A 12,863-nucleotide genomic window follows, 5' to 3' on the forward strand; every position below is an offset into this window, starting at 1 on the left:
CTAACACACACACACACACACACACACACACACAAGTGTGAAAATTCAAACCTTTTGAACTTCTTGACATGAATCCTCAGAGGTGTTCAGATCTGCTCATGCCTTCCTGCAGAGATTAATAACAACAGAAAGAGTATATTAAAAATAAAATAAAATAAAAAAAAGCAGAAAAAGCCCCAAAACAATAATGGTTCAACTTTCAGCTGTTGATGAACATGCTTGTTTTGTTGTTATACTTGAGGATGTTGGTAGGTAAGTAAGTATCTATAAGGCTTAGTTCTTGTGTTTTTATACACAAGATAAAAAATAAAAATAAAAGATAAAAATAAAAAGCAAATAGCCTATACATAACTTTATATGTTTTATTTAGCTGTCACATTATCCCCGCTGAAAAGTACTAATTAATCTTTCACAATAAGACAGTTGATCAAATGCTGTTAAAAAAGACACTGAAAAAGCCCAAAATTAGACTGAAACTCCAACTAGCAAATGCATTACTAAATTATAAAATGAAATCAGTCTTGTTACATCATGTCCATTGAAATGAAAAAAAAACAAGATGTGTACAGCAAAATCCATGTTTCTTTCTGCGCAACACTTATTGAGCAATAAGGAGAAGCATATAATAAGCTGACTAACATATTTAAACCCATATAGGATATTTGATAGTAGTGTCAATTTTAAATTAGTCCAATTTTATTGACTTCATAGGACTGATTTATATAAATATTTTCCTAAATTAATTAAAAGTTCACTTTTGAGGATAAAAATGCATCAGTGTCTTTCACATTTTTACCTTTAGGTGTTCTTTGGAAAGACCTCATAAACGCGACCTGCCCACTAGGGGACAGAAAGGTTTCATTTGCAACCGCACATTTATTGCTTCAGCACAGGTGTGTCAGCGCTGTTGTGGTTGGGTGGTTTGGAGGTTAAAGAGGACTGCAAATGGATGGATTTACAGGTCAGACGTCACTCTATGTTTCGTGTGCATGTGCACAACTTACAAGGTTTATCTTGTAGTAACAAAGGCGGTCATTTACCCGTCTTAAAGACCCTGACTGTTACACAGGTTCTGCTGGGAATGATGAAAGGGGAAATGATGGTGAAAGATCAACATCCTGTTAAAGTGAAATGAGGAGTCTTGAAAGTTGTGTTATAACATGTTTCATTGGTTAACACCAGCATGATCCTCATACGCAATAAACTGGGCCCCAGAAACCTCAGAGACGTCCCTGTCTTCCTGTATTCAGATTTACCAGCAGTGGTGCTCAGATCTCCTTCTGCACATCTACACCTCAATTATTATATTATCAAGAACATCTACACCTCTATTATTATATTATCAGGAATCAAATCATTTTCAAAACTACCAAAACGTTGGTCATCCAACTGCGGAAGAATATGGCTTACACATCTGTTTTTGTCTTAAACATTTGGCTGTTAGTGGGTAAGTTTTAATGCCTTATTTTTTTTTAAAGTAGGCTATGTATTATTATTATTTATAGAACATTTTATTATTTTGTAAATGATAATGAAATAAAAATAAAAATACAATAATCTGATCTGATGTGGACACCTTCGCACACTGGCACGATGGATTAGAAGTGGCATTATAATGCATTATAAATGTACCAAATCCTTGTTATTGTACTAAATAAAGTGTGTAAGATTGTACCTTTTACATCCTAGTCTACATTTTAATACTAGAAACAGTTATTATTAGATGCCAGATATTAGCCTATTTATTAAGACTCTGGATAATTTTTAGAATAGAGATCACGGTTCTCCCAAGATTCAGAAGCAAAACATTAGACAAATACAAAATAATATGTAGGCTAATTTACTTAGGTTTTTTACAAAATGTTTTATTTAAATGAGTGTAAAATGTTATAAATGAGCCAATTAAAATAAAAATATGTAAAAATTATTTGAAATATATGAACTTGTTTAGTTTTTGAACGAATCTCTTGATTGAATGAATTAGACATCAGATGCATTTTAACAGTCACTGTTCGCTACTTTCTGGCATAAAGTAACATTTATAATCGGGGCGGCGCCAGGTGCTCAGGGGATGCTAGATCAATGACAGGGGGAGCTGGGCAATAGTAAATATGACCAAAACAGGTTATTATTATTATTATATTAATAAAATCGCTGTAGGTGCATTTCAAGTATTTATGAGGAGTGTAGTAGGTCTATTATCGCGCTTCATTTATGACATGGGGGCGCCCGCGCAATCTTTTTTTTTTTTTTTTTTCATGCGGAAAGAACTTAAAATACTTATTCATTTTTGAATGTGCTTTCTGTCGTCTCATACAGTCTCTGTGGATGGAGCGCGTCGCAACAATGAACCGGCTCACAGACATAAACTAACCTGAAACAAGTCTATAGAAAGCTTGAAATGTCTACTACGAACTAATTCAAATAAAAAACAAATCTTCTCTAATTATTGTCAGTATGAAAATGTCACATAGTATTCCATTGCACGAGTTATGCATGTGTAAGTAGACAAATGTTTTATGTTTTATTTAATCTTTCTTAAACTATGGGGGTGCATTGGTCTTTTTATCATTTGAAGCGTAACATCAGATCCAAAATTCAGTTTCTCATTTTGAACGAGTCTATATCCGGACTATAAACTTTTATTCCAATACTTTCATTATTATTTAATGTTTGCAACACAGAAATGTAGCCTAAGGCCTAATAAAAAAATATAATTTGCTTATTCACACATGCATTATTTTAGGTGGTTAAAAGTATGAAATAATTAAGGCTTTTTATTTATTAATTTATTTGAAAGAATATTTAATTTATTTGATCAAAAACAGTAAAAACAATAATATTATGAAATAGTACACTTAAAATAGTGGTTTTCTATTTAGGATATTTTAAAATGTAATTTATTTCTGTGATCAAAGCTGAATTTTCATCATCATTACTCCAGTCTTCAGTGTCCCTTCAGAAATCATTTTAATGCTGCTTAATTTGCTGCTTAATTATTATCAGTTATTATTTGTGATCAATTATTAATCATGTTTTTTTATTTATTTATTGGTATAATGGTTCTCAGTTAAAGCACAGCATTTATTTGAAATATAAGCACTTCGTAATAAGTGTAAATAGCTTTACTGTCACTTAAATCAATTCAATGCAACCTTGTTGAAGAAAAATATATATTTATATTTTTTAGTCTAAATCAAGACTGAATGGTATCTTATTTTCCACAAAAATATGAAGCACCACAACAGTTTTCAACATTCATAATAATCAGAAATATTTCTTGAGCAGCAAATCAGCATATTAGAATGATTTCTGAAGGCTCATGACATGTGACACTGAAGACTGGAGTAATGATGCTGAAAATGCTTTGATCACAGCAATAAATTATTTTACTATATATCTGCATAAAAGACAGCTATTTTAAATTGTAACATTATATATTTCATTATCAAAATAATTTGTATACTCTTTCCACAATTGGACCTCTATTCCTTAAAATGATAGATGTCAAGCTCCTGCAAAAGGACAAATACTGTATATGATGACCAATAGAAATTCTGCAATATTCAAGTCAGACGATACCAGAGCATTGTGTCATATGGACTGATAATATAGGTATTTAACTTTAGTGATATTAAACTGGCCCTCGTAAAAATTCTTAAAAATTATTTACTATTTGCCATATACACCAAGACAAATTATAATGTAAAAGTATGCCAGTCATTTATTGTGTGGTGCAGTCCGAGTTTGGTGGGCCTCTCTGTGCCAAAAAGTCCAGGGCCACTTTTTGGCCCCAGTCCGCCCCTGCGCCGCACTGACCTATCATCGGTGCGGATCAATGGACCGAGCCACGTGATAGCGCTACCGAACGAATCTCGCGCTACAAATGGTGCAAACTAATCTCACAAGCGCAATCCTGATCAGTTAAAAATACTTAATGTACGCACACAAATATGGTTAAAATGCAAAGCACTATAACAACATGACATTCACGAAGGAGTCTGGAGTGAATCACGTATTTAGGTAGATTTTGAGGCGCTGGTTACCTTGAAAAATGAAAGTAATCCACAGCGTCCTCAGCAGCTCATATGTTGGGAGAAAATTAAGACTCGGTTTGCTTCGAGACATTGCTGACGTTACAGCTACTCCAACGTGAAGAAAATGAAGGACAGCATAACCACTGAGGGCGGAAACTAATAGCCATGCAGGGCTGTCAATCAACCTCCGTGGCCCCGCCCACCGAAATGTTACGTCACACTGCCTGAGAATCAAAATGGCAGGCCATATTTTATATTCTCTCGTGCTCCAAACATGAATTAGCACCGTGTATGCGCACATATCATGACTTTTTCGAATAAAAGATGCGCAAATCAGCGATATGTCTGCATGAACGCAATGACACAGCGGATTATTGTGATTCACAGCAAACAATGATAAAGGCCGAAAATTAAAAAAAGAGTGAACAAAAATAACTATGCCTTTATTCTTTCTATTTTAAACTGATGTGTGTAAATTGTACTGAGACTAGTGCTGGTAAACGTGAAAATATTATTAGAACTGTTGAATGTTCTTCTTCATTTTTCATATAGACCAATATCTCTGCTTATTTATTTCAAATAACAATTTATCAAAACATTTTTGATTTGTCAGATTTGTTCATAATAGTTGTTAGTCTCTAATGAAGTTCTCGAGAGTTCACTATCATTATTTTTATATTATTAAAATCTAGATGGCCCTATCTCTGTTGTCATTGTTTGCATTTTCTTTCTTTCTCTGCTAATATTTTAATATAATAATTTGTCTGTATAACGAGTGTGTTGTAGGTCTGTGGGTTGTAGGTCTCACTCTTCCACAGCTTTACACGCCCATTTCTTGAGTCTTTTTCAAATCTGAGGTGTGAACGACCAGTGCTAAAACAGGGGTTTCATGACACTTTAATGAATAATTTCTTGAATGTTCTCCAGGTGTGTTTAGTCCTCAGACAGGTGGAGCAGAGACAGTATCAGTGATGGAGGGAGATTCAGTCACTCTACACACTGGACGAACTGAAATACTGACAGATGATCACATACTGTGGATTCTTTGGCTCAACAGTTCAAACATTTGTATAGCTGAAATGTTTATGCAGGTCATCACTTTTCCTGATGGTAATGAGATATTCCGAGACAGACTCAAGATGGACTATAAAACCGGATCTCTGACCATCACAAACATCACAACTGAACACAATGGATTGTATGAACTAACCATCGCCCGTGACAGCAAAGCTTCAAACATGATTTTTACCGTTAACGTTTACGGTGAGCACTTCAGATTTATTCGCCCTCGCAATATACAGTTTTAAAATCTTTCATAATAAATTAAAATGTACGACATTTAAATTACATTTTCTTTTGAACCATGTGATGACATATTACAGCATACTTAATTTCTCTGAGGTAATTTTTACTACAATCGCTAATAGTGACACACAAGATGGCTCCAGTTGCGTTACAGACGAGAGAACGTGCCGGTTTAACTAACGGTCTGATACACATTAAACGATCAGCAATTTTTTTTTCATAACATATTACTATCGTGTTTTATAACAGCACGTTGAATATTATTTCTCACACCTAGGTTTTTATACATGAACATTACATTATAGGGAGGGAATTGTCATATTTGATGGTTCCAGCCATTGAACGTCCATCAAGCTCAGATTGTGTGCTGCTCTGTTCAGCTGTGAATGTAAGTCATGTGAGTCTCTCCCGGTGCAAAGGAAACAGTTTATTCTCCAGTATAAGTATTTATGAACTCAGCAACATTATCTCTCTGCATCTGGAGATCGAGTGTCTACACTGTAAAAAAAAAATCCGTAAAATTTACGGTAGCTGTGGTTGCCGGAATTCTACCGTAAAATATATGGTAGCAACGTTTTAGGTTTTACGGTTTTAACTTAAATTTACAGTTAAATACCGTAATTTCATTAACTGATATAATGTTAATATACCAACCTATTGAAGTACTGAAATCTGTTTTGTACCTTTGAAATACACTGATAACCACCAAATGCAGGTGGTGATGAGAAAGTCACATGATTTCCCTATAAATTTTATATTCTTTTTCACTTCCAAAAGCGGTATTTCACTGTAAAATTGTCTGAAATGTCTATTACAGTTTTTCACCGTATATATTAGGGGAACTTACCGTTAACCATTTAACAGGTTTTTACCGTAGCTTTTTCATAGTTTTTTACCGTTAAAATCACGGTCATTTTTTACAGTGTAGATTCCTACTGTGTGCTGAACAATCCCATCATCACCAACCAAACTCAATTTTTTAACAACACTGAACTCTGTCAGCCATGTCCAGGTACGTCATTAGCAGTACGCTTCTAATAACATTATATTTTATTCAAACAATAAGTCAGTTTTCTGCTGTTTCTGTCCTCAGAACGCGTCCACTGCTGCGATTTTACTGAAGCTGTGATACGATTGGTCATCTCTGCTGTGGTGGGCGTGGCTACTGTTATCATAGTGGTTTATGATATTACATCAAGAAGAACTCAAGATAAACAAAAAGAAAACATGATCACATAAACTCAATTAAATTTGCCATTCTTTTCTTTATGTTCTGAAAATCTAAAACGCATGCAGAAAACATTTTTATGTGATAACGCTTATAAAGCTTTGCTAAATTATTATTTCTTCCTCTGAACTAATGTGCTCATGTTCTGCTTTCTTGGTCTTTTTTTCCTAATAAAACTGTGCAATATTAAAAATACAAAAGATAGAAAAAAAATTTGGTCTTGACCAATTCAGAATGAAAATTTATAATTAAACAATATCAGTGTCAAAACTGCCGTTGTTGATGTTTTAAAAATCATAGTTTGATCCAATATTAACAAACAAACAACTGAACAGGTTTTAAAAGTGTGGATATCGGTTTAAAAATCTTTAATTAACGGTTATAGCCTATTTATAAGATAATCTGTCTATAGCTTTTGCCCATAATGAAGCTATGAAATACAATGTTCATGTAATTTTACATTTCATAGAAATGTGAATACTGCAGAATGGAAAGTGGCACTAACACACACACACACACACACACACACAAAAGAGAAACAAGAAGTGAAGATATGTGAGGAAAAAAAAGTGTCAAACCTTTTGAATTTATTGGGATGAGAATCTTCATTAGATATTTTTAATCACAAAAGAAATAAAAAAATTTTTTTTTTATTTTTACAGAAAAATGCCGAAAACGATGATGACTCAACTGTTGATGAATATGGTTGGCATGGTTGTTTTGTTCTTATACTTACGGATGTTGTTTAGAAAATTAAATAAGCATCTTTAAGGCTATTCCTGCATTTTTATAGCATAAAATGAAAAACTATAGCCACATAATATACATAACTTCTGATGTTTCATTTAGCCATCACATTACCCTTGTACTTATTAAGTGCTGTCAAATGGTTAATCGTGATTAATCATATCCAAAATATAAGTTTTTGTTTACATAATATGTGTGTGTACTGTGTATATTTATTATGTATATATAAAGACACACATACAGCATATATTTTGAAAATATTTACATGTATTTACATGTAAATATTTATATTCATGTAAATTATATCATATATAAATATATTTAACATATAAACGTAACATTTTTTCTTAAACATATACATGCATGTGTGTGTATTTATATATACATAATAAATATACACAGTACACACACACATATATTATGTAAACAAAAACTTTTATTTTGGATGCGATTAATCGCGATTAACCATTTGACATCACTAGTTTAAACCCATTTGTAGTATATTAAATGAGTAAGTTGATAGTGTCAAATTTAATTTTTGGACTGATTAATATATATTTTGTTCATAAACCTAATAAACTCCACCTGCCCACTAGGGGGCAGAAAGCGCTAATAAGTTGCTGATGATGAAGGGTGATGAATTTTAGACAAGGTTTGGCAAACTGCATGCCAAAAGGTAACCAGGGCAAGCGAGTAAGATTAATATTATTATAATTATTTATTTTAAAGTATTTGAATTCTTAAAGGGACAGTTCACCCAAAAATGAAAATTGTCATTAATTACTCACTTCATGCCATTCCAAATCCGTAAGACCCACAAATTAAGATATTTTTTGATGAAATCCGAGAGCTTTCTAACTCTGCATAGACAGCAACACAACTACCACATTCAAGGCCCAGAAAGGTTGTAAGGACATCGTTAAAATAGTCCATGTGACATCAGTGTGTCAACCAGGAGCGTAGCCAGAAAAGAGACTCTGGGTGTGCAACAGAAAAACTGGGTGTGCAAAAAAAAAAAAAAAACACCAAGACTGTGTATTACTAACGTTACAGAACAGAACAGACTGGGCTGATATAGCCTGTAAAAATATATAACATCTCTAATTACGTAGTCGGAATGAAAAGGTGCATTTCTTTATTAAAGTTCATGCGGAGATGGTGAGTACAGCGTCGCGTTCGGCAACTTTATCTTTTCAGCCGACACTGACGGAGAAGAAATCACTAGGTTATTAACAAATAATTAAAATGTTTTCTTTCCCCCAACCTATTCATAATCATTAGCCTACTTTTGCCATTGCAAGTTTTATACGTGTGCTTGAGCGCGGAATAGGCTATACGCCTATATATTAAAGGACAGTTAGTAGCCTAGGTTATTATATTAATCAATTTACGTGTGACTAGTGAAATCTTTAGTCGGGGACAGGCCTACTTGGCACAAGGAACCGATCCATTTTTAAAATAAAATGCTGACAATTCGAAAAGTGCGCCTGCTAATCACGTCACGTTATATTGCAATGCACAAGTTATGAATGCGTAATAAGTCAAATGTTTTTATTTTATTTCATTTCTTATGGGTGCTATGGCAGTGCTTTGGTCTTTCTTGGGGGTGCTGAAGCATCTGCTAGCCCCTCCTTAGCGCCGCCCATGTTTATTACGATTAAAAAAATAATAATTCTGCATCTGTTTTTAGGTGTGCCAGCTGCCACTGTGGGTGGCACCGGCACACCTTGGCACACCCGTGGCTACGCCCCTGGTGTCAACCGTAATTTTATGAAGCTACGAAAATACTTTTTGTGCACAAAGAAAACAAAAATAATGACTTTATTCAACAATTTATTCTTTTCCGTTGTCCTTGAATGTGGTAGTTGTGCTGCCGTCTATGCAGGATCAGAAAGCTCTTGGATTTCATCAAAAATATCTTCATTTCTGTTCTGAAGATGAACAAAAGTCTTATGGGTTTGGAACGACACGAGGGTGAGTAATTAATGACAGAATTTTCATTTTTGGGTGAACTAACCCTTTTAACACCTTGTATGGCAAATACCTCTCTAGTGGTACAATTGTCTGTTTTATTCCATTATGAGATCTATAGAATGTATATAGTTTCCAAAGTCAAAAGGTCTAGTGATCACAAGTTTGCAAAAAGAGACAACAGTTTCATTTGAAACCACACACCATTTATTGATTCAGCACAGGTGTGTCAGTGCTGTTGTGGTTGGGCGTTTTGGAGGTAAAGGAGGACTGCAGATGGATGGATTTACAAGTCAGACGTCACTCCGTCAGGCGTTTGAAGGACTGAACCGTGGGGCAGACAGCGCCCCAGTCCACAGGTTTACGGTACTCCCCCTTCTCCAGTAGGTACTGGCGCCCCCTGTAGTTTGGGTGCTCGTAGAAGATCCAGATCCCATCTAGCACCTTACAGGAGTGGACCTCGCGTGTCCGAAAGCGCTCCACCACGGATGGACAATCCTCGGTGGACTCGTACACCTGGCCCGTGAAATCTCCCTTGTCGTAGAGTTGGATCTTGTACTCAGAACCGCTCACCTGGAGTGGAAAGAACATCTATTGAATTTCAAATATGCACTACATTATGTTTCGACTACATGTGGGCAACTTACGAAGTGGACCATCTTGCAGGAGCAGAGGCGGTCGTTCAGACCCATCCAGCGCTGGTAATCCGGATACTCGCCCCGGGTCAGAACATACTGGTAGCCCGTGAAGTTGGGCCTCTCGTAGACCACCCAGGCCCCACTCTCCACGCGGATGGAGTTACATCGGTTCAGATAGGTATGGAAGTCTGAACAGTCGCTGTCGCACTCGTACCGACGGCCCTGGAAGTTCTTGTCCTCATAGAAAATGATCTGTACAAAGGAGACGTATTTCACACTCAGACATTATTTTAATGAACTACCTCTGGTTGCATCACAATATTGTTAAAAAAAAAACATATTATGTCTAAAAATCTAAAATCTAAAAATAATATAAAATTATAATTACAAATAAAAATATATAAATTAAACACAATCTTGTATGTCTAACCATCTCAAAATGGCTCTATCTATCACTAATCAGTCACAAACGGCAGCCAATAAATGATCAATAATCGGAGCAGAGTGTCCTGATCACCTTCGTACTCACCCGGCCCATTCTGCAGAGGTTCGGCTGGTGGCGGTGCCTGTGGAGGGGGTAGAGTTGTGGAGCTGTGTTGGTTCAGGCCCGTCCCACTCCGGCTCTTTTATACCCAGACATCTCTCTGTAAAGAGGACATTCGCTTTGTCATGAAAACCAGATCCAAAAATTGAGTCAGTGCTTTCTAGAAAAAGAGAGGTGGATTACGGGGTATAGAGATGGCACTGAGTGCATGGGCCTGTTTAGATGTGTGTTTATTCAGCTGTGTTGGTAGGTACGCACACACCTCCACACACACTCGTATTAAAAAGTATTGGTCCAAAGAAGTGGATAACCAACTTCCTGTATGCAAAGTACTGAAATTCCAGGCTACACAATAGCTTGTAGTATTAACACACAAACATATACACTTGCAAACCCACACACTCAGATACAGACAGAAATGCCATTCCTGGCTGCAAGCAAAAATCTCTGCCAAATTTCAGGGATCACATGAGCTTATATGGGTTCAGTGTGACCTACTTTCACCCAAAAAACACACAAAGAGTTCATTTTTCTTATTTATTTGCTTAAAGGGATAGTTCACCCAAAAATGAAAATTCTGTCATTAATTACTCACCCTCATGTCATTCCAAACCTGTAAGACCTTCGTTCATCTTCGGAACACAAATTGATATTTTTGATGAAATCTGAGAGCTCTCCCTGCATAGACAGCAATACAATTGAAATGTTCCCCACACCCAGAAACGCAAGGACATCAGTAAAATAGTCCATGTGACATCAATGGTTCAACCGTAATTTTACAAAGCTACGAGAATACATTTTGTGCATAATGAAAACAAAAATAACGATTTTATTAAGTAAGCAGCAGCACCATGCGCACGCGTTGTTTACATGAAGTGGATGCAAGCGCATGCGTCGTGATACTCTCCACAATGCAGATGGGATAAGGAGGAGAAGTCATTATTTTTGTTTTCTTTGTGCACAAAAAGTATTCTCGTAGCTTTGTAAAATTATGGTTGAACCACTGATGTCACATGGACTATTTTACTGATGTCCTTGCTACATTTCTGGACCTGGGAACATTTCAGTTGTATTGCTGTCTATGCAGGGTATGAGAGCTCTTGGATTTCATCAAAAATATCTTAATTGGTGTTCTGAAGATGAACGAAGGTCTTACAGGTTTGGAACAACATGAGGGTGAGTAATTAATGGCAGAATTTTCATTTTTGGGTGAACTATCCCTTTACTCATGTATAGAAATAAATATTCTTTATGATAAACAAAAATAGTTACTACAGCTAGCGAATTTAGTAAATGCTCTTAGAAACTTGTGTAATTATCTATAAATATAAAATTTGAGCCTTTAACCAGATAGCTAAAAGTGTCCACAGAACACAAAAAGAGCACTTGGATGAACAAGAAAACTGGTAAGTGTCTTAAAACAGAAAAAAAGTTATTTTGAGCTAAATATGCTAGATAGCTAGTTAGAGGAAAGTAATTAGGATTCAAGATTTATTACCCATGAATTAACATTCATGAAAAAAATCTGCATCTGTTGAGATTTTAAGTGTGCAACACTTTGCTGTCCCATAATGCCACAGGAGCTGAGGAAAAATACATAATAGCGGAGAGCTAATGGCATCTCTTTTCAAATGTAAGTGCTATAGGTAATACAAAATAACATTGTTTGAGGTAAATTGTACAGTTTTACAGTTTTTGCAGTTGTTGTTAGTACATTATAAGTCAACAATGGCAACATGTTGGATGCTAATAGTACCTACGTTTAATTTCTTCATCAAATTTTGTACATACTCGAAGTATATGTAATACTTAACAAAAAGGAGGGAAACTTGTTTTGTGTGGCAAGTTCATAAATGACCACAGGAACAGCCTTCATCTTTTCTTCATAACAATTTAGCGGTACTAGCATCACTCAAATTTTCCTCCGAAAATGCAAAATGCTGTATATAATATTTTAAATATTATTTGTGTACAATAATATGGAGATCCATTTTCCAGGTGTGGGAAGAATGTCTTTGTTAAGTTAAGGAGAAAATGTTAGGATATCTGGGTCTGCTTTCTACAGCTGTTTCTCAAGTAAGTGGTTCAAGAGTTTGCGATTTATGACTTTAATAATGGTCTTCCTGTAACATTAATCACCTAACGTTACATATGAGCTCCACAGCCTATGTTAACCATTAGGATACAGCATTAAAATATAAGCTATAGACACAAATTAGCTACTCACTAATTTGCTGGTAAAAGTATTTAGTCAAAAGTAGTGAGAGGGTACATCTTGCTACCAGAGTTTGCCACACACTGTTTGCATTAGCATCTAGCTAAACTTAAGGTATTAAGGTTTGCACGTTTAAAAATTGCTTGAACCAGAGAACATCACAGAACCCCCAATGCTA

At 35.3% G+C, this 12,863-nt stretch overlaps 1 protein-coding gene across 1 annotated transcript; it reads right to left on the minus strand.

Annotated features, from left to right (window-relative positions):
• Positions 1–9,525: 9,525 nt before the first annotated feature.
• On the minus strand, positions 9,526–12,735 carry crygs1 (crystallin, gamma S1). The gene is made up of 4 exons (XM_058761844.1): positions 12,698–12,735; positions 10,456–10,570; positions 9,936–10,178; positions 9,526–9,861 (listed from the first exon to the last, which is right to left on the minus strand). The coding sequence occupies exons 2-4, from the start codon at positions 10,462–10,464 to the stop codon at positions 9,589–9,591; spliced, it is 525 nt and encodes a 174-aa protein (XP_058617827.1). The 5' UTR covers positions 10,465–10,570; positions 12,698–12,735; the 3' UTR covers positions 9,526–9,588.
• Between the last annotated feature and the right edge of the window lie 128 nt (positions 12,736–12,863).

The sequence above is a fragment of the Onychostoma macrolepis genome, chromosome 22 (genome assembly GCF_012432095.1).
Source record: "Onychostoma macrolepis isolate SWU-2019 chromosome 22, ASM1243209v1, whole genome shotgun sequence".
Lineage (NCBI taxonomy): Eukaryota > Metazoa > Chordata > Actinopteri > Cypriniformes > Cyprinidae > Onychostoma > Onychostoma macrolepis.

Coding starts and splice junctions, on each gene's coding strand:
- crygs1 (XM_058761844.1), bottom strand. Junction 9,862..9,935: donor CCTGCAAGATGGTCCACTTC/GTAAGTTGCCCA, acceptor TTTCCACTCCAG/GTGAGCGGTTCTGAGTACAA.